This window comes from Esox lucius, chromosome 23 (genome assembly GCF_011004845.1).
Source record: "Esox lucius isolate fEsoLuc1 chromosome 23, fEsoLuc1.pri, whole genome shotgun sequence".
Taxonomy (NCBI): domain Eukaryota; kingdom Metazoa; phylum Chordata; class Actinopteri; order Esociformes; family Esocidae; genus Esox; species Esox lucius.
The window spans coordinates 23610736-23630016 of record NC_047591.1 but is presented as its reverse complement, the minus strand read 5'-3'; the positions used below and the strand labels follow the sequence as shown (position 1 = coordinate 23630016).

Below are 19281 nucleotides of genomic sequence, written 5' to 3'. Positions count from 1 at the left end.
TTATCCAAATAACACTTTTAATTTTGTACACCTGGACCTACACAACAGAGAACAGTGAATTTAAACGTTCAATTCAAAGAGAGCAAATCAGTACATGTCTACAAAATAGACTGACACCTTTGTTAGGCATAGTGTGAACCTACAGCGAGTAGAGCACTAAACAGCCCTGACATCATCATGACACCATGACACCCGTCTTCAGCCCGGCAATGAATGAAAACAGGGTTTAAACATTCCTTCAACTCACTGACACAAGTGCTTCAACGAGACAGCTGGGCATTCATCACGATTCCATGCTCCATTACTTCTACTGACTGGGGAAACTGAACCAGGCAGCACTTTCACTACCAGGCTCTTCGTTTCACTGAGGAGTGGAATGTCCCACAGGCTCCGGTGAAAATGGGTAGAACGGGCCGGGCTCACCGCAAAGTTATTGTTTCACCGAAGCCCTGTCCTGGAGAGACTGAGCAGATCTCACCAGATAAACCGTGGCTAAGATCTGTTTTGAGCTCAGGCTCGATGCTTTGTTGGGTTCCGGGACACAGCGCTCGGCTGTTGTATTTTGGCAATATACCACAAATCTCTGAGATGCCTCACTGCGATTATAAACCAGTTACCAACGCATTTATAACAGAAGGACGTTGTTATACCCGACATAACCATGGTATATAGTATCATATATCACAACTTTAAAGCAATCAGCGTAATATATCTAATATTTTCCTGCAATAAAAGATGATCAAATTAAGACATAAGGTCAAAGGGCCCCTCCAAATTGGTCTTCCACTATGAACTGGTACGCAAGTTGGAATGGACAAAATCTGGAGAGGGAACTATTTTAGCGTGCTCTCTAACTCAGGTTTACTAAATCACAGCTTTGGAATTTGTTTTATTACCTTTTCACTGTGTGCTTGTGTGTGTGTGCAATCACTTTCATGGTCCTTTTATAGACTGGCATCTCAGCACATGTGCCTAGAGGTATTTGATGTCATTATTACTATTACCGTCATCACTATTATGAGAGAAATTTCAGACATGGGAGGCGACACAAATTGCTTTCGAGGGCCAGTCTGCTTTAAAATAACAGCGCTCTGGCTCCTGGGTGCTAACGTGAGTCGCCGTGTGTAATCCCTTTAGTTCCGAAGGAGTATTAGTGGAAATTCCACAATACTCGACATGATTTCGTAGCAACTCCAAGCTTTGAAGGACACGTATAATTGCAGGGTCAAATTTGCTCTGTCAGAGACCCGGGTGGGAACAAGGGAGGTTTGAGCTACATTCAGACGAAAGCCATTAGGTTCAATTTTTGTCTTAATAACGGAAGACAAAGTCAAATAGCAGACTATTTGTTCAGCTAATGCTGCCTGGCCAAATCTATCTACCCCAGCAGAGTGAGAACCACAGTGCTTTTTCTTAAAATCCAAACATTGTTCTTGGTTGTACCAGTGTAGATGTTTCAAATCTAAAGTAAGAGATTACGATGTGCTCTCAATTCAGGGATCAGCAACCTCTATGGAGTACATATATACCATACCTGTCAGAAGTTTGGACACAAATACGCATCCAAGTGGACGGATGACAAATTAAAGGAAAACCCAACATAATGTGTCTCAGTGAGATGTCGGGCTACGAGTTGCCAGAACAGCATCAAAACGCCTTGGCTTGGATTCTACGAGTCTCTGGACCTCTACTGGACGGACAGAACACCATTCTGTAATTCCCTATATGTAATTGAAAATAATACGAAGACAACAAATTGAGTGTTGAAACTGAGAAATTTATTGTTTTTGGAAAAATACATGCCCATTTTGAATTTGATGCCAGTTACACGTTTCAAAACAAGTTGGGACAGGGGCATGTTTACCACTGTGTTGCATCACCCCTTCTTTTAAAAATTTAAACTTTTGAGAACTGAGGAGACCAATTGCTGTAGTATTAAAAGTGAAATGTGTTCCCATTCTTGCTTGATATTGGATTGCAGCTGCTCAACAGTTCGGGATCTCCTTTGTCATATTTTTTATTTCATAATGTGCCAAATATTTTCAATTGATGACAGGTCTGCAGACAGACTCTTTTACTACAGAGCCATGCTGTTGTAATACATGCAAAATGTGGTTTGGCATTGTTTTGCTGAAATGAGCAAGGCCTTCCCTGAAAAAGACGTAGTCTGGAAGGCAGCATGTTGCTCCAAAACCTGTATGTATTAATGGTGCCTTCACAGATGTGCAAATCACCCATACCATGTGCAATAATGCACCCCAATACCATCACAGATGCTGGCTTTCAAACTGTGCTCTGATGAGATGCTGGATGGTCCCTCTCCTCTTTACTCCGGAGTACACGGCTTCCATTACCCAAAATTATTTCACATTTGTAAACGTCAGACCACAGGACAGTTTTCCACTTTGCTTCAGTCCATCTTAAATGAGCTTGGGCCCAGAGAATGCGGAGGTGGTTCTGGATTTTGTTAATATTTTGTTTCTTCTTTGCATGGTAAAGTTTTAACTTGCATTTGGGGATGCAGCAACGTATTTTGTTGTTTACAGGCGTCAATCAAAGCGGTAGTAGTGTGGTGGGGTCCAGTCAGAAAGACGCAATATTTTTCTGCATAGCCTACTGCTAGCAAGTGGATTAACGTTAACTAATTCAAGGGAAGATAGAATATTTTTACTGAATTAATGTTACCTATGGAAAAAATATTATGCCACAAAATACTATGTAAAGTTTGGCTGTGGAGGAAACAATGAGTTAAGGAAATGGCATATAGCTGGCTAGCTTAGCTAATTAGCTTCTCTAGACTCTTCCATCCAATAAACTCAATGTTATGTGTTGAAAAATATTGTCTTCTAGTTCTGTAGCCGAGTTATGCATGTCAACCACATGGCGGCATTTCTCATACATATGGTAATTGAGCCGATTTCACATGAGAACGACAGTCCTATGCGCATTATGTCATAGCGCTCATGTTGTATAGGTAGTTTTAAAAACGAATGTACTATTCAAATAATGACACAAACTATTCGGATAGTCAGATCTTGTTCAATGCACATCCCTAATATGTGTATATATGTATATATGTGTGTGTGTTTATAAATCTGTAAATTTATAGAATTTGTCATAATTAGTTTCTACTGAATATGAAGGTGACAAATTTATGGAAAAACCTGAATAAATGAGTGGAGGAACAAAATACCGATATTTCCATACAGGTTTACTGCATGATGCAATTAAGCAATTAACATCCTATCATGCTCTGTGGCAAGTCACCAGATCTCAACCCAATTGATTGCCTATGGGAGACTTTGGACACCAAACGAAGGAATATCTTTTGGAAGAATGGTTTCCATCCCTCCAGTAGAATTCTAGAGACTATATTTATACCTTTCTGAGACACTCTATGTTCGTTTTCCCTTGCATTTATCACCCATTTGTATATACTGGTTGCCATACAAATGGAACCACTATCTGATAGGCAGCACCACAGATTGCTATTTACTCTGAAAGGCTATTGATGAATCCAGCCATTATCGTTGAGCAACTGTAGCTTTATTCTCCTCAGCCAACATTCCATAAACTCTTCATACAGCACCAAGATTAAGAACCTCAAATGTACTTTCATGTGAAGTCAAAAAGCAGTTACGTTGAGCACCAAATGCCGAGTGACAATTTTCACTCTCAGTTGTAGCCTCAGTACTGACACACAGCCTTCCTGGCGCTTCGAGGATACGTGCAGTCCTAAAGCCTGACCCTATGTGCACACTGTCCGCTTGCTAGAGCTACTAAAGAGGCACGCTCTCATTCATTTCCAATGAGAGCCAGCGAATCACAGCGACAGTGGGTGGAGCTACTCTGAGACAAAAATTCTCCCAGTGACAGCGACAGTTGGTAGTTGAGAAATTTTCAACTTTATGCTAATTTAAAGCGATCAGACAGTGACGGATTTTGGCAACTACCAATGGCAGGCCAGATGTTCTCTGCATCTTGAAGTCCCTTCTCTTTTCTAATCACTAGCTAAAAAAATTATTCGCTTGCTGAATGTTTTTACGAGAAACCTATAATTCTGGTTTCCGGTTTCCCCATGTGTAATGATGCTTCTCTGGCTTCATAGTTTTTAAGTTTCAAGGTAGATTGGTCAAATGCACCTAACAACACAGCGTCATCCTGCACAATGAAATTATTGTGACATGGCACCCGACAACTACATAGTGACAATTAAGAAGAAAAATATATAAGCAAGAATATAGCCAAACAAAATATAAAGCAATAACATACACCACACTGCAAACTAGCAGCAGTTTAAATAGAGTACTGTAAACTAGCAATAATATGGGTAGTGTTATTGCACATTATAGATATGGGAAGTATGGCAATATAATACATACCATATATATCTCATACAGAGACATAATTTAAAAAAATGTATGCATGGAAGTTTTCAGAGGTCGTAGGGATCACGGTGATACATGCATAATATACAACAAAGTAAATGGTCATTTGAACATTGAGAAATCATTGACTTGGCCTCGCCGGAATCATGCAAATACTAAATATTTGCAGAGACGGATGTTTCACCTATACTGGTTGACTGGTTAGTAAGATACGCCCCGCCCGAACTGGCACGCTAGGGAAGGCTCAGCGGCAGCTCGCCAGAGATTGAGCGATGTGCGAGTTGAGCAAGCAGACAGTGCACGTAGCCTGACACACAGCCTTCCTGGCACACCGAGGCTTCTGTACGGTCCTAAAGCCTGACACACCTACACCAGAGGCAGTTGAAAAGCAGCACCCTCAGGACCCACAGGTTGCCGACCTCTGGGCCAAGGAACAGCGAGCCCCTTGGCTCTGCCTTGGTTGAGAAGCAGTGTGGCATATGGAACCCAAAGCCCTGTTCCGGCGTAGTACACAACCAAGTCACAGGGCCGGGGGATATTTGTGAGCATCCCTAAAAGACTGTGGGGCCCGTAGGTGTTTCACAGTGCCGGCTCTAGCCTTTTGGGGGTCCTACACAAAATTATATTTTGGGCCCCCTGTCCCCTAGTGATCGGAGGCTCCCTAGCAGCCGGGTGGCTGGGGGCCCTAAGCAACCGCTTATGTCTAGTGCCGGCCCTGGTGTTTCGGAACAGATCCACTCACCTGGGAGAAGTTGAGTCCATTCAGCGGGTGACACTGCTCCTCCACCTTCTCCACAGCTCCTGTCCTCTTCCTCATCCTCTCTGCCTCCTGGGCCAGGTACAGGTCCAGCACAGGCACCCCCCTCGTCTTGATGTCCGCCTCCGTCAGAGAGTTCACCATCAACATCACCCACACCGGCCTCTTCCTCTCCCAGTTGCCAGCAATCGCGTTGAACAGATAGTCAGCGTAGAGCCCTTTGCCCCTCTGGTCCGGGGTCATCCAAGATGGCATCATGAGTTTAACATACTCCAAGTGCCTCTTGAGGCGCCGGTAGATGTCCCTGGGTAGCACATCCTGCAGGTTCTCCCCCTGTGGAAGCAGCTGGCAGCTGGTGAGGGCTGAGATGGTGTAGGGGTCAGTCAGGTCCAGCTCAAAGTAGACGATGTTGCTCTCCTGAAAGGCCTTCTTGGAGTTCTCCGGAATGAAGTCCCAGACTCGGGTGTAAGGGACATGTATGGTGCCGTAGAAGTAGGACGGAGGGACGCGTTTGATGGTCCAAAGGAAGGAGTTCAGATCGCTTTGCTGCCGACGAGGAAGACAAAAGGCGAGATGAGGGAGTTCGTGTTATTCATTTTGTATTTAAGATCGTTAACCCAAATTCTGATGTAAATACCGTGTGGGTGTTCATTCACCAAGTATGCCCCTAAAATTAAACAAAAACGTTAAAATAAGCAATAGTAATTGGTAGTCCTTTAAAAAAAAGTCTTGCGATATACAGTAAGCTACTCATTTAACCTGACGAGACTGTTGATTCAAAATTTGGTAGGCTAATTGATGCTTCTTAATGGCCTGATAATGTCTTATTATTAGAACACTTCACAGGTACTAGAAGAAACACAATACACATCTGAAATGGACCGCGCTCCCTGACCAAATAGGTACTTTACAGGAACACATTTATGCCTACTTTAGAGATTGACACCTATTTGTTTATTAGGCTACACTCGCGGGTGAATAAACTGGCCTTTAAATGAAAGACAATAATAAATGTCTTTCATTTAAAAAATATTATCATTAACAAAAACTAGACACCGGTGATCCCATCAATGAAAAATATTTTTTTTTGTAATTTACAAGTAAATTATATAATTTACCAGAATTGTATTACCGACAGAAGGATGTTCGGGGTACTTACTTTCCTATTTAGCTCGCAGTTAGAAGAGTCCCGGAGGTTCCACTGGTCGGCTCCTTTCACCAGCAGTGTTAGGAATGCGTGAATAAATGCAAACCAAGAGACCAGCATCGTAACTCCAAACGTGCACGCTATTTTCACGTGTTGCAATAAAGCTACCCAACGAGAATTCCTCCAAGGGAAATAGCCGAAATTATTTTCCGAATTTCACCTCCTTGGGAATAATAACTAAAACACGCCTTTCCGCCGCCGGACGAACTCATGTTTGGGTAATATTGCATTCAGAGGTTGAGTGTTGTTGTTTCACGTGTTAGAAGAATCGTTTAAGTTATTATGTAGTTATGTCATCATGCCGTGGTCTTGATTCTGACACTTTCTATCTCCCTCATATTTGCTTCACATGACACGTGAGGGTAGTTGACAATTTGCCCCGAGCAGGGTTTACGTGCACTATTTGATCAATTTAACTTTACCGTGTCTACAGCCCAGAACCGAGCAGATCATGCACGGCGCGTAAATGATTATCTTGTGTGCACGCAAAAGCAACAGGTTCTAAACTAAAATGTGCGTCCGGTGCCCCGAAACGAGCGGTGGAATTTCTCCTCGCAACTGTGTTCAGATCTTCTCGCAACTTCCAAACACTGGTCGGCAGATGCAAATGATTCCATCAGCGATGTTCGGAATTCGAGTGTTGCAACACTCTTCAGAAACCGCAGTCCAAGTCCACGTTGTATCGATCGTCCCCAAATCCACGAATAAACTACAGAAACCTTATCGTGTTCTGGGTATTTCCTAAACTCAAGCCTTACTTACGCTCTCGCTGTATTGCTAGATTTCTGTGAGCATCTCTGTCAGACCGAGGCACGGCGCACCTACTACCTACCCCCCTCAACCCTCTCTCCACTCCTTCACCCCATCCCCCTTTTGCACACTCTCACACTGTGCAATAATCTGATTTAAGCATCTCACCCCCCGCAGGTCGAGGCGCGAGGAGCACACGCATTCACTTCAAAAGTAGAAACCGACAATGGGCGTTCAGGAGGACTTCATTGGAGCGGACAAGAGATGCTGCTTTCCCAAAACTCATTCATCTGGAGGAGTGGGAGCGTTATGCTACAAATTAATCCACACTAGAATACGGCAAGCAAACAAAACTCACGTTTTCGTTCTTACATTCTCCTCTTTCATGCTGAACTTTCTATGTGGTACGCCTAAACAAAAGTAAATCCATTCCTTATGTATTCCTAATAGAAAATGAATTTTTATTGTGAATTAATATTTAAGCTGATACATTTCTTTAAAGAAAACATTCTTAAATAGTAAACACTTTATTGTCATTATAATGGTAATCACGAATTCTCCTTTATCGATTGGGCTACTGGGGTAATGGCCGTTTGTTTACTATTAGCTGCAGTTGAGGAGGTCGGGCGCGGTGTTGGATTTCCTATAGTTCCATAATGTCCTGCTAACATCGAACAAACCTCCACCTAATTACCATGACAATAAACCCGCCGAAGGCACTGTTGGACTTCGATACCTTCTTACCCACAAATGCATCACATACCATGCTATAGGGTAGTAGAAAGAGATTGACTGTGTACATACAAAGGTTGAGTCAAGACAAAGACCGTTAGTTAGTTGGTAAATAACTCTATCACAACACAAAACAAAATATAGCCTATAGTAGGCCTACGATAGTAGGTCTGGCGATAATACAATAGAACAGGCAAATACGTTACTTTGTGGTCAATATGTGAATATACCTATACACTACTCACTTAATGCTTGGAGTCAATTCCGTTTCAATATTAGTCAGCTCTGGAAATTCACTTAAATAATTTTATATATATATTTATATATATATGTATATTTATATATATTTATATATATTCATTTTGAATTTGGTTTAAATTTTGACTTGAATAAAAAAGGATTTAATGCAACCCTCGACTAAAGGCCTACATTATTTTGTATTATCCCAAGGCCTACTTCTTTTTTACAATAAAAATCTGCAGGAACGCCATCTAGTGGTTGAAATAGATCACATTTCTTCCTAAGTAAGTTTTACGCAGGAAAGTAGAGTACGAGTCGAGTCTATTATCCAACAACTGTTATTGCATACATGTGAAGTCATGGGTCCTTTAAAACAAAACAAAAAAAAAACAAATTTTCTTGCTATCACTTTGTTTCGGTTAGACTTTGTTTTAAGTTAATAAAAATTATAAAAGCCTAATCATTATTGAACTAACAACGTAATAACGAGTAGGAAAATGGTAGTTACACAGGTATTACTAGTTAACTTTTAACTGCATGATAATATCATTTTTTTTGGAATCAGGGATCCCAACTGTAAGGGATTTTTTAAATTATTTATTCTGTTGAAAGATTACCCCACAAAAAGTGCTCCATATATCCTAACTAAATTAACAAAATACAATGAATAATTTTTTTTTGTGAATAATTTATTAAATTCCTACTCAAGGTAAATCAAGCAATCTTTAAAACCAGGAGTCCATGATACGCCTCATGCTCAAGAACTTCATGCCACTCATTCCACCCATACTGAAGTTCCTGTACTCTCCAGGCCTCATGTACATCATCTTGCCTCTGAAGTGGGGCTGCTCGTACATCAGCCAGTGACCCTCCATCACGTTGCAGGACATACAGCTGGACATGCGGTAACGATCCATGATGGACTCACAGTCGTCCATCATCTCATGCATCTGACCTCCGAAGCTCTCTCTCTCGTAGATCCTCATCCTGTAGTTTCCTCTGTACATGGGGATCATGCGGCAGGACCTGATGCTGTCACTCATTCCAAAGTGCTGCGTGAAGTCAGAGTACTCGCCCCTCTTCAGAAAGTACTGGTTTCCCATGTAGTTGTTGCGCTCATAGACCATCCAACAGCCACTCTCAACCCTGCAGGACTGACACCTGCTCAGGTAGGAGCTCATATCACTACAGTCGCTGGTGCAATCATAGGAACGACCCTGGAAGTTCCTCTCCTCGTAGAAGGTGATCTGAAATTAAGGATACATTATTTGATCTTGGTGTTACAAGGTTCCATCTGAATTGCATCACACACTATCAATAGAAGTCAGTGTATGTAGAGGGATCATAATGTATGTTTATTAATCATAAATGCATATATTTCAGGATGTGATTACAAAGGAATCATTAATTAACTAATTTCTACCTTTCCATTAAAATGTTAATGTTCTGGACAGATAAAACTTCAAGGCTGTAACTAGATCAACATTTCAGAACCATGAGGTTTTATATATCTAAGGTTCTGTCTATGGGGTAATGTTCTCTCATGTATGTATTATCCAGTACTTACCCTGCCCATGTTCATGTTGGTCATGTTTGGCCTGAACTGACTTCCTGCCTGGTTTAACCCTTGCTTTTATACCTGTCAAAACCAAAAGAATCTCTAGCTCCATTGTTCAAACCCCTGACCCAGCAACATGCTATAGAGGCCCCCCTGTTCCCCTGGACTGGATCCCTTAGTGTCTTTTAAAAAGGCTCTTTCTCAAAAAAAAGTTAAACAAATCTATTTGAGAGTAGAAACAACTAGTAACACCTTTGAAACTGCAGAAACATTATCAAAAGTTACTAACGTCTAATCCAAAAGGATACCATTATCCCTTACAGATATTAATTGTGCGATTTTTGCTGTATTTCTGTTAAATCATTTGCTAATGTTTATAGGATATTGTGCCCTTAAATACAGATATGTTTTTTGTAGCAACCAGCACATACTAAATCTTTATGGTGGGACAGGATACTTACCACTGTTTCCGCAGTGAAGCTGGAGGGGCTGTGGTATAGAACTAGTAGGATCTGTTCATTACGGAGGACAATACTCAGCCATGGTATTATGGCAGGGGTTCCCAAAATTTTTTGGCCAACGACCCCATTTCGATATCAAAAATTCTCGCCACCCCAACCATGTGAAGAAAAATCATATAATCATAATTTTTTTATTTGCGGCTATGAGAGTCAATGGTAAAACACTCTCCCCCGACCACATTTTCATATCAGGTGACCCCACATGGGGCCGCGACCCCTAGTTTGGGAACATGTGTATTATGGTGTTACACATGTATGAATAATGACAGAAACACTGAAGCTGGTTGAAATGCCAACAGTTTCCAGTTTTTATCTGAAATCACGAGACACAACAGATGCTACCTGGTTCCACACTAGGTCAATCATTTCTGCATAACATCAATATGCACATTTTTATGTTATGTGATAAGTGATGGGTCACAGAGTTCTCTGGGTCACAGAGTTCAGCAGGGTTACAGTAGATGGGAAGAAACTGTTCCTGAGCCTGCTGGTGCGGGACAGAAGAGACCTGTACCACCTGCCTGATGGTTGGAGGGCAAACAGTTTGAAGCATAGATGTGAAGGGTCCCTGATGATACATCAGCAGTTGTCACAAAGTGGTTTTTCAAAAACACACACATTCATTTTTTTTCTGATACCATGGTTCTGATACTGGTTTATACATGCATTTAAAGAATCTCTTGCAAAATCCAACTTTGAGTTCTACCATCAAGTCAGCTGTCTCGCCCAAAAGACTGTGACATAATCACATTCTGTTATAAACAGCCCTGTGTAACTGTGGTTGAAAATGTTTATGTGCAGTTATTAATCAGCCATGAAAAAAAAAATTGTATTGCATTTGAAAGAATGACATTTTTTATCAGAGTGAAAAAGAGCCAGAAAAATGTCTGAAGGACCCCAGCTGTTTTCTAAAGATGTCTTGTCACAAAATGTAACACAAGGATTTAATGGTTGACGCTACAAACTCATTCATACATTCTTTACACTCAGTGGATTTGATGCTGGACACACAAAAGCTTCACTATTGTACCATTGCCGTAAAAGGGGTACAAATTGCAATGGAAGTTAGAGCCATTCCCTCTTTTATTTTGATAGGCTACGCTGGCCTGTTCATTGCCCTGCCCCCATTGAGGGGGTACCTCAGACTGAGGCAGCTCATTGGCTATCAGTCTGGTTAGAGCTCACAAGCCTTGTCTTAATATTAGATGTCTTGACTTCCAAACAAATGAAGTGGTTCTCCAAGCTGTCGGTTTTCATGATCTTCTATGACCACTTCATACAATCTCTTCAGAATGTGCAGAGTATCACCAGGTTGATAGCTTAGATGCTATGTTCAATGTACAATGCTCCTATTTCCTGCCCCACTTTGTGTGATATCCATTGTCAGCTGGAAGTTCTTTCTATCGCTTCAAGATGCAGAACTATTTTTGAAGAGGCTTTTGGCTGACAGACATGTCTGGTTTATCACTGCAGCAGTTGATTTTAATTTCTTAATTATTGCCTTAATTGTGAGCATGAGCGCTTTCAAGCATGTAGTTGTCTTTTACAGCCAAATCTGTGGTCAACAACCTTTTGTATCATTTCATTTCTGTGTTCTCTGAAGTTCCCCAAGTTGGTAGATGAATAAGGAAGTTTTTGTCATTTGTATCACCAGATATTTATATCCCAGTGAAACAGGAAGTCATAGCTGAAACGTAAGAGTTTCTTGTGACTCGGATTAACTCGAAAAGAATTGTTGAACATAAATTCCAATATTTTATAGTGGTTAATGATCATGTTTTTGCTCAATGTTGGCAATCATTCTTTGTTACAAGTTCGATGACCATTCACATTATGTAGACAGATTTTGTGCGTCTACCGATGAGGGGCGCACAAACACTTCCCCATTCTCTGGATCTTGGCTAGTTCAGAATGTCTCCCATTTAATTTTGTCCCAGAAAAATACTTATATTAGGATTGAGATTACGGAATAATATTTTTCCCAACTCAACTAGAACTTCCTAGAGAAACCCAAAGGTTTGGGACTTGTGTTTGCCTGTGGGGAGAAGGTAATGAAGAACTTTTCTTTTTGTCTTTATGTTTTGTTTTTTATAGTCCTGTTTTAAGTGGGCTTGTTTAAACTTAAAGCAATCTTTTAAAATCAGACCTTGTACATTTTCCTTACAAAATGTCTGCACTGAAATCTTTTAAAATTTATTATTTAAAAAAATTAAACCAATTGAAATGCCCTTTAAAGACACTTTTGGAAGTCAACCCTCTTATAGAGACATCTAAAATCAAATACCTTCTTATCCAAAATACATCATCAGGATTATCAAACTAATGATATTTGTGAAGAGAGATCATGTGATGAGACATTTTAATCAAATGTAATTCAAGGGAAAGGTTTGTGAAATATTTTATTAATAATTAACGTAACTTTTTATCAAATATATTTGTGCTTAGTGCAAACAAAGCAACAGTATTTAGTACCAGGAATCCATGATACGCTTCATGCTCATGAACTTCATGCCACTCATCCCACCCATACTGAAGTTCCTGTACTCTCCAGGCCTCATGTACATCATCTTGCCTCTGAAGTGGGGCTGCTCGTACATCAGCCAGTGACCCTCCATCACATTGCAGGACATACAGCTGGACATGCGGTAACGATCCATGATGGACTCACAGTCATCCATCATCTCATGCATCTGACCTCCGAAGCTCTCTCTCTCGTAGATCCTCATCCTGTAGTTTCCTCTGTACATGGGGATCATGCGGCAGGACCTGATGCTATCACTCATTCCAAAGTGCTGCGTGAAGTCAGAGTACTCGCCCCTCTTCAGAAAGTACTGGCTTCCCATGTAGTTGTTGCGCTCATAGACCATCCAACAGCCACTCTCAACCCTGCAGGACTGACACCTGCTCAGGTAGGAGCTCATATCACTACAGTCGCTGGTGCAATCATAGGAACGACCCTGGAAGTTCCTCTCCTCGTAGAAGGTGATCTGAAATTAAAATAATATTTCTATTCAATAAATAATTGTATGAAAAAAGCAGTTAACAATAATGTGCAATGCCATTTAAGGTTATTCGAATGAGTAAAACTCTGAAGTTGATCGTGTCCTTTAACATAGAAATTCATGAAGATTTGCTAGACACAGTGTGAATATGTTTAACTTCAAGACACTTTCAGAGTACTTACCCTGACCATGTTCATGTTGGTCATGTTTGGTTACTGTTCTGCTGGATGCTGTTCCTGAACTGACTCCACACCTGGTTTAACCCTTGCTTTTATACCTGTACAAACCTAAAGAATGCATCTCTCTATTATTCAAACCCCTGACCCAGCAACATGCTATAGAGGCCTACTCAAAGGGTGTTTAAAAAACAAAGTAACATAAAGCCTTTAGAGAGTATAGAAATAGCTCATGAGCGAAAAAAGCTTTGACTCTTTTAAGTGTGACTGAAAACTGTAATTATGATTTATATGAAAGTATATGTGTTTATAAAAGACTAAGAGGGCATAAGACTGAGTAAAACATTTTTAATTACGTAATGATTAATGACATAACCATTTTGGTATTCTTTTCAAAATTGCATGAAATATAATTTTTCAAAGTGAGAAATTGACAGGGTTTGTTTGTCACATTTATTAGTCTCTAATATATACATCTTGGGTCCAGATTATCTGTATTCATATCTATTAAAACGTGGAGCTACCATTATTTGTAACTATTTAATCTCGACATTGAGTGGAAGGTCATCACAGTTGATCCCACTTGCTTCAGAAATCGTTTGTCAGCTGTGTCTCTCTTCATGAAAATAAAATGCATCACATTAACTTAAAACATATACATTTTTTGGGAGAGGAGAATTTTCTCGACACCAACCATTTTTATTTATCCTGGTGTCCTGGCCCGAGCAGAAACTTGAAAACAACAATAGCATTCTTTGAAGATACTGTCAGACGAGTCCAGCAACGGTCCATTTACCGGGTCGGCCCCCTCAGCATTCGTTCCGGGTCGCCCCCCTCAGGTCCATGTGATGTGATGGTGGAAGATGGAACGCATGAATCTGCAGAACCACAATGATGACATCTGTACAGGCCTTTTTGAGGATTGGGCGCTTATTCTGGATTGTTGAACACTAATTTAAGGAACGGCTGTTACCCAATGCTGAAGACACTTACATTGTCCTAACTGTCCTCTCTTTAACAAGTTTTTATTAGCAGTCAAGCGAGCAAAAGGACATAGTATGACAAAATAAGTATGGTGTGTATTGAACATGTTACATTATATGACATAAAGTATACTTGTATGTGAATCTCAGAATTTTTTTTGTATTTCAAGCTTTGGCATTGTACATTCTCACATGACTGAAGGGATGATTTTGACCATTTCTGGGTAATTAGGGGTGTTTTGACGTGCAAATATCCATGGTTGTTCACCAGCGCTGATTCTAAGAACAACTGATATTTATGAATGATGAATTCCTACCTGAGTGCTTCAAACGGTTTAATAAATCTGACTAATTCTATACGTTCACAGGTTCTTAATTCCATTCGTATGTACAATTTTCTCCTATGCAATATGGATAAATGAAGTCACCGGCTTTTTAAATAAGCTATTATAAAGCTGGGTGTTATTTCTGTGTGGATATGGATCTTGTGTGGATATGCTTTGGATCATTGTCCTGCTGGAAGAGGCTAAAACTGGCTAAAATATGGATCTTGTGTGGATATGTTTGGATTATTGTCCTGCTGATAGATGTAATGACAACTCAGTTTTAACCACCAGACAGAGGAAGACAGATTTTGCTCTAAAATGTCCTGATACTTGAATCCATGATACAATGTATCCCAACAAGTTTCCCAGAACCTTTAGAAGAAAAAAATCCCCACAACATAAAATATTTACCACCATACTTGACAGTGGGGATTAGGTTGTTTTCTGCTTGACCAACCGTCAAATCCACCTCTGGTGTTTGTGGCCAGAAAGCTCTATTCTTGTCCCATCTACCCACAGAACCTGGTTCAAATTAAAGTTCCAGTGACATTTAGAATACTCCAGCCACTGACAATATCTCGATGACAGCAGACGCAATTATTTTTTAAAGAATTACAAATAGTTTGTCGGCAAGGAAGTGGTGTCTAATTGTAAATTTTGAGACTTGGTGACCCACTCATCCAACCAACATCTAACTGTGACCGTTGTAGAATATTTGTATTTCATTTAGGAAGGATTCTGTTTACTGTACATTGGCTATAATAGGTAAAAGCACAAACCACAATGCACTTGGTTTAAGGAGCACAAAATGTGTCCCCCTGAGCAATTAAGAAAAAATTATACAGTGTGATGAGTCATCTTTCACCCTTTTTAATTCACCCAGATGGGTTTATGTTTGGAGAAAGCCAAAGGATGCCTTCGGCCCAGAATGTCTGTTGCCAACTGTTAAAAATTGTGAAGCATCCGCAAAGGTATGGACAGCCATCTTGTAGGAGTCATTGTGTCTGATGATTGCTCTGCATGGACTAGATTGTAGACCTACACAAGGCTGGAATGGGCTTCGAGACCATCGCCAAGCAGCTTGGTGAGAAGGTGACAAAAGTTGCTGCGATTATTCGCAAATGGAAGACACACAAAATAACTGTCAATCTCCCTCGGTCTGGGGCTCCATGCAAGATCTCACCTCGTGGAGTTGCAATGATCATGAGAACGGTGAGGAATCAGCCCAGAACTACACAGGAGGATCTTGTCAATGATCTCAAGGCAGCTGAGACCCTAGTCACCAAGAAAACAGTTGGTAACACACTACGCCGTGAAGGACTGAAATCCTGCAGCGCCCGCAAGGTCCCCCTGCTCAAGAAAGAACATGTACAGGCCCGTCTGAAGTATGCCAATGAACATCTGAATGATTCAGAGGATAACTGGATGAAAGTGTTGTGGTCAGATGAGACCAAAATCCAGCTCTTTGGCATCAACTCAACTCACCGTGTTTGGAGGAGGAGGAATGCTGCCTATGACCCCAAGAACACCATCCCCACCGTCAAACATAAGTTATGGCAATGAAATGCTTGGTTTTCCTACTCCCGACAGTGCAGTTAAAAGTTAAAAAGTAACAGTAATTATAATATATAAATAAGAAGATACCACAAACTATCAATAATAACACTATACAAAAAACCACGCATCAATAATAATAACTATACAACTGTACAACCGCAATGAAATGTAAAGGTGACAGGTGTGCATGATATGATTGGCAGATGAGCATGATATAAAGTGACAGGTGTGCATGGGACTATGGATGGAAGGGAGGAGGGGTTCCTGAATTGAGCAGCCTTACAGCCTGTGGAAAGAAGCTGTCCCGTAACATGTTAGTTTGGGATGGAATACTCCTGTACCTTCTGCCTGAAGACAGCTTGGTAAACAGTCCGTGGCATGGGTGGCTGGGATCTGGAATGATCCCTTAGCTCCTCCTCCTACACCTCTCTGAGTAGAGATCCTGCAAGGATGGCAGGCCAGACCTTGTGATGCCCTCTGCTGTTTTAATCTATCGGATACTCCCGATAGTGCATCTGTAGAAGTTGGAGAGTATCCTAGAATCCATGCCAAATCTCCTTAATCGGCGTAGGACGAAGAGCCGACGTTAGAGTGATGAGACCAGGTCAAGTCATTCCTGATGTTGACACCAAGGAACCGGATGTTGTGAACTCTCTCTACTCCATTGATGTGTATGGGGGCGTGGTCTCCCCGCCGCTGCTTCCTGTGATCAGCAATCATCTCCTTCGTTTTTCTGAGATTGAGCTGGAGGTTGTTATCCTGACACCACAAAGTCAGTGACCTTACCTCGTCTCTGTAGGCTGACTCATCATTGTCAGAGATCAGGCTTATGACGGTGGTGTCGTCTGCAAACTTAACGATGGTGTTGGAGACGTGGGTTGCCAGGCAGTCGTGGGTGAAGAGAGAGTACAGGAGCGGGCTCAACACACAGCCCTGGAGGGAACCTGTACTGAGAGTCAGTGAGGAGGAGGTGGTGTTGCCCATCAACACCACCTGGGGTCTGCCTGTCAGGAAGTTCAGCATCCATCTGCACATAGAGGGGTCGTGACCCAGATCCCTGAGCTTCACCGCCAGCTTGTGGGGCACAATGGTGTTGAAGGCTGAGCTGAAGTCAATGAACAGCATTCTCAAGTTCTGGAGTGCAGTGTGAAGTAGATTTCCACCTCTTTCCTCCCTCAAAGAACTGAAGGCTTATCTTTTTAAAGAGTTATGCAAAAGCCCAATGCACACAGTTCAGGACTCATATGACAGCATTGCAGTGAGGATTGGAGCAGTTCTGAAGGCTAAGGGGGGCCATATTCCTTGTTAGGTCCTTGATAATAATACATTTTTAGGTGTTTCTATTCTTTTGTCCAGCCCTGTATTTTCTTAAAATAGGATTTGGCAACATTGGCCACCATCCATTCATGCCAATAAAGCACCTATTGAATATAATAGATTTTTTTTAAACCACCAATTAAAGGTCTGTGTCATGTGTCATGTGAAACACCTCACAGACATATTCAGTGTGTAGACATTTTCTTATTTTGTATAACCTTCAGATCAAACACAAAATTGTGAATCAATCATCTTATAAAGAGATTTCAAAATGGACACTTGCTTCAAGGAGCATCATCAAATGTTATCCTACAACCAATTCATGGGGTGTATTCAATAAAACTACAACAAAAGGTTAGTGAATTATTTTATTTTATGAAATTGAATAAATTAAAAGCCTTTTCTTCTGAAGGGAGAACCTCAAGCAATATTTAGAACCAGGACTCCATGATACGCTTCATGCTCAAGAACTTCATGCCACTCATTCCACCCATGCTGAAGTTCCTGTACTCTCCAGGCCTCATGTACATCATCTTGCCTCTGAAGTGGGGCTGCTCGTACATCAGCCAGTGACCCTCCATCACGTTGCAGGACATACAGCTGGACATGCGGTAACGATCCATGATGGACTCACAGTCGTCCATCATCTCGTGCATCTGACCTCCGAAGCTCTCTCTCTCGTAGATCCTCATCCTGTAGTTTCCTCTGTACATGGGGATCATGCGGCAGGACCTGATGCTGTCACTCATTCCAAAGTGCTGCGTGAAGTCAGAGTACTCGCCCCTCTTCAGAAAGTACTGGTTTCCCATGTAGTTGTTGCGCTCATAGACCATCCAACAGCCACTCTCAACCCTGCAGGACTGACACCTGCTCAGGTAGGAGCTCATATCACTACAGTCGCTGGTGCAATCATAGGAACGACCCTGGAAGTTCCTCTCCTCGTAGAAGGTGATCTGAAAATAATTAAATGTAATTATTAAAACATTCTATGACGATTTATTTAAAAAAGTAATTGTGTATAACCTTTAGACACCTTCCTAGTGCTTACCCTGCCCATGTTCATGTTTGGTCACTGTTTTGCTGGATGCTGTTCCTGAACTGACTTCCTCCCTGGTTTAACCCTTGCTTTTATACCTGTCAAAACCTAAAGAATCTCTAGCTCCATTGTTCAAACCCCTGACCCAGCAACATGCTACTATAGAGGCCTACTGATGCTGATGTTTGGACTAGATCCTACAGTGTCTTTAGAAAAGCTGTTTCTCAACTGGTTGTTTTCATTTTCTGTGTTTTGAGCTTCTCCACAGTGCTCTGTATTGCTTCCCCCACAAACTGCTCTCACCCAGCTATTTCCACTTTCCACGTCCTCTCCCATATGAACCCTACGCATAACTCGCTCACTTCTCCTGGATGGGATCCACTCTCAAAGTATAGATTACGTCATGAAACAACGAACGAATGGACGACTCTTTAACTACCGACACTACCTGAGGAAAAAACGCTTTTTAACAACTTTGTTGATAGCGAGGACAAATTCACAAAGCCGCGGGTGGAAAGTAAAGTCCTTAGAGATTATGCACATGCCTTTGTTCACGAGAAACGTGATTTTGCCGAGCTTTTATGGACTTTGATAACCGCCAGGCTATCTGACGTTTCGTAACGGAAGGTAAACTGGTAACTCCTTCCGTTGCAGTCGAAATTATTAATCCAACAACCGACTTCACCAACCCTCGTGCATGACCAACATTGACGGCATTCTAACTAGCTCAG

At 41.4% G+C, this 19281-nt stretch overlaps 4 protein-coding genes across 5 annotated transcripts in view; all 4 read right to left on the bottom strand.

Moving 5' to 3' along the window:
- trabd2a (TraB domain containing 2A) overlaps window positions 1–7378 on the bottom strand; it is a 59004-nt gene extending 51626 nt beyond the window's left edge. Inside the window, exons 1-2 of the mRNA XM_010887627.4 lie at window positions 6305–7378; window positions 5131–5691 (exon numbers count right to left, since the gene is read on the bottom strand). Of these exons, the coding sequence (XP_010885929.1) occupies window positions 5131–5691; window positions 6305–6412 (669 nt within the window). The 5' untranslated portion in view covers window positions 6413–7378. The remainder of the gene's footprint in view (window positions 1–5130; window positions 5692–6304) is intronic.
- A 1401-nt stretch (window positions 7379–8779) lies between these two features.
- Window positions 8780–9666, bottom strand: LOC105020510 (gamma-crystallin M2-like). Its single transcript, XM_010887628.4, has 2 exons — window positions 9642–9666; window positions 8780–9321 (listed from the first exon to the last, which is right to left on the bottom strand). The coding sequence occupies exons 1-2, from the start codon at window positions 9663–9665 to the stop codon at window positions 8800–8802; spliced, it is 546 nt and encodes a 181-aa protein (XP_010885930.4). The 5' UTR covers window position 9666; the 3' UTR covers window positions 8780–8799.
- A 2868-nt stretch (window positions 9667–12534) lies between these two features.
- Window positions 12535–13392, bottom strand: LOC105020511 (gamma-crystallin M2-like). Its single transcript, XM_029117078.1, has 2 exons — window positions 13338–13392; window positions 12535–13140 (listed from the first exon to the last, which is right to left on the bottom strand). The coding sequence occupies exons 1-2, from the start codon at window positions 13359–13361 to the stop codon at window positions 12619–12621; spliced, it is 546 nt and encodes a 181-aa protein (XP_028972911.1). The 5' UTR covers window positions 13362–13392; the 3' UTR covers window positions 12535–12618.
- Window positions 13393–17868: 4476 nt separating this feature from the next.
- Window positions 17869–18994, bottom strand: LOC105020512 (gamma-crystallin M2-like). Of its 2 annotated transcripts, none has more exons than XM_034290245.1 (2): window positions 18854–18994; window positions 17869–18467 (listed from the first exon to the last, which is right to left on the bottom strand). In XM_034290245.1, the coding sequence occupies exons 1-2, from the start codon at window positions 18899–18901 to the stop codon at window positions 17946–17948; spliced, it is 570 nt and encodes a 189-aa protein (XP_034146136.1). In that variant the 5' UTR covers window positions 18902–18994; the 3' UTR covers window positions 17869–17945. The 2 variants fall into 2 exon arrangements, with proteins under 2 accessions (XP_034146136.1, XP_010885933.1); XM_010887631.5 differs by lacking the exon at window positions 18854–18994 and adding an exon at window positions 18563–18847.
- Window positions 18995–19281: the final 287 nt, after the last annotated feature.

Excerpts from the sequence above, each read along its gene's own strand:
- LOC105020510 (XM_010887628.4), bottom strand. The coding sequence starts at position 9,665 with ATGACCAACATGAACATGGGCAGG. Across the intron at positions 9,322-9,641 it reads CCAACATGAACATGGGCAGG|ATCACCTTCTACGAGGAGAG; the intron begins GTAAGTACTGGA and ends CCTTAATTTCAG.
- LOC105020511 (XM_029117078.1), bottom strand. The coding sequence starts at position 13,361 with ATGACCAACATGAACATGGTCAGG. Across the intron at positions 13,141-13,337 it reads CCAACATGAACATGGTCAGG|ATCACCTTCTACGAGGAGAG; the intron begins GTAAGTACTCTG and ends TTTTAATTTCAG.
- LOC105020512 (XM_034290245.1), bottom strand. The coding sequence starts at position 18,901 with ATGCGTAGGGTTCATATGGGAGAGGACGTGGAAAGTGGAAATAGCTGG. Across the intron at positions 18,468-18,853 it reads TGGAAAGTGGAAATAGCTGG|ATCACCTTCTACGAGGAGAG; the intron begins GTGAGAGCAGTT and ends AATTATTTTCAG.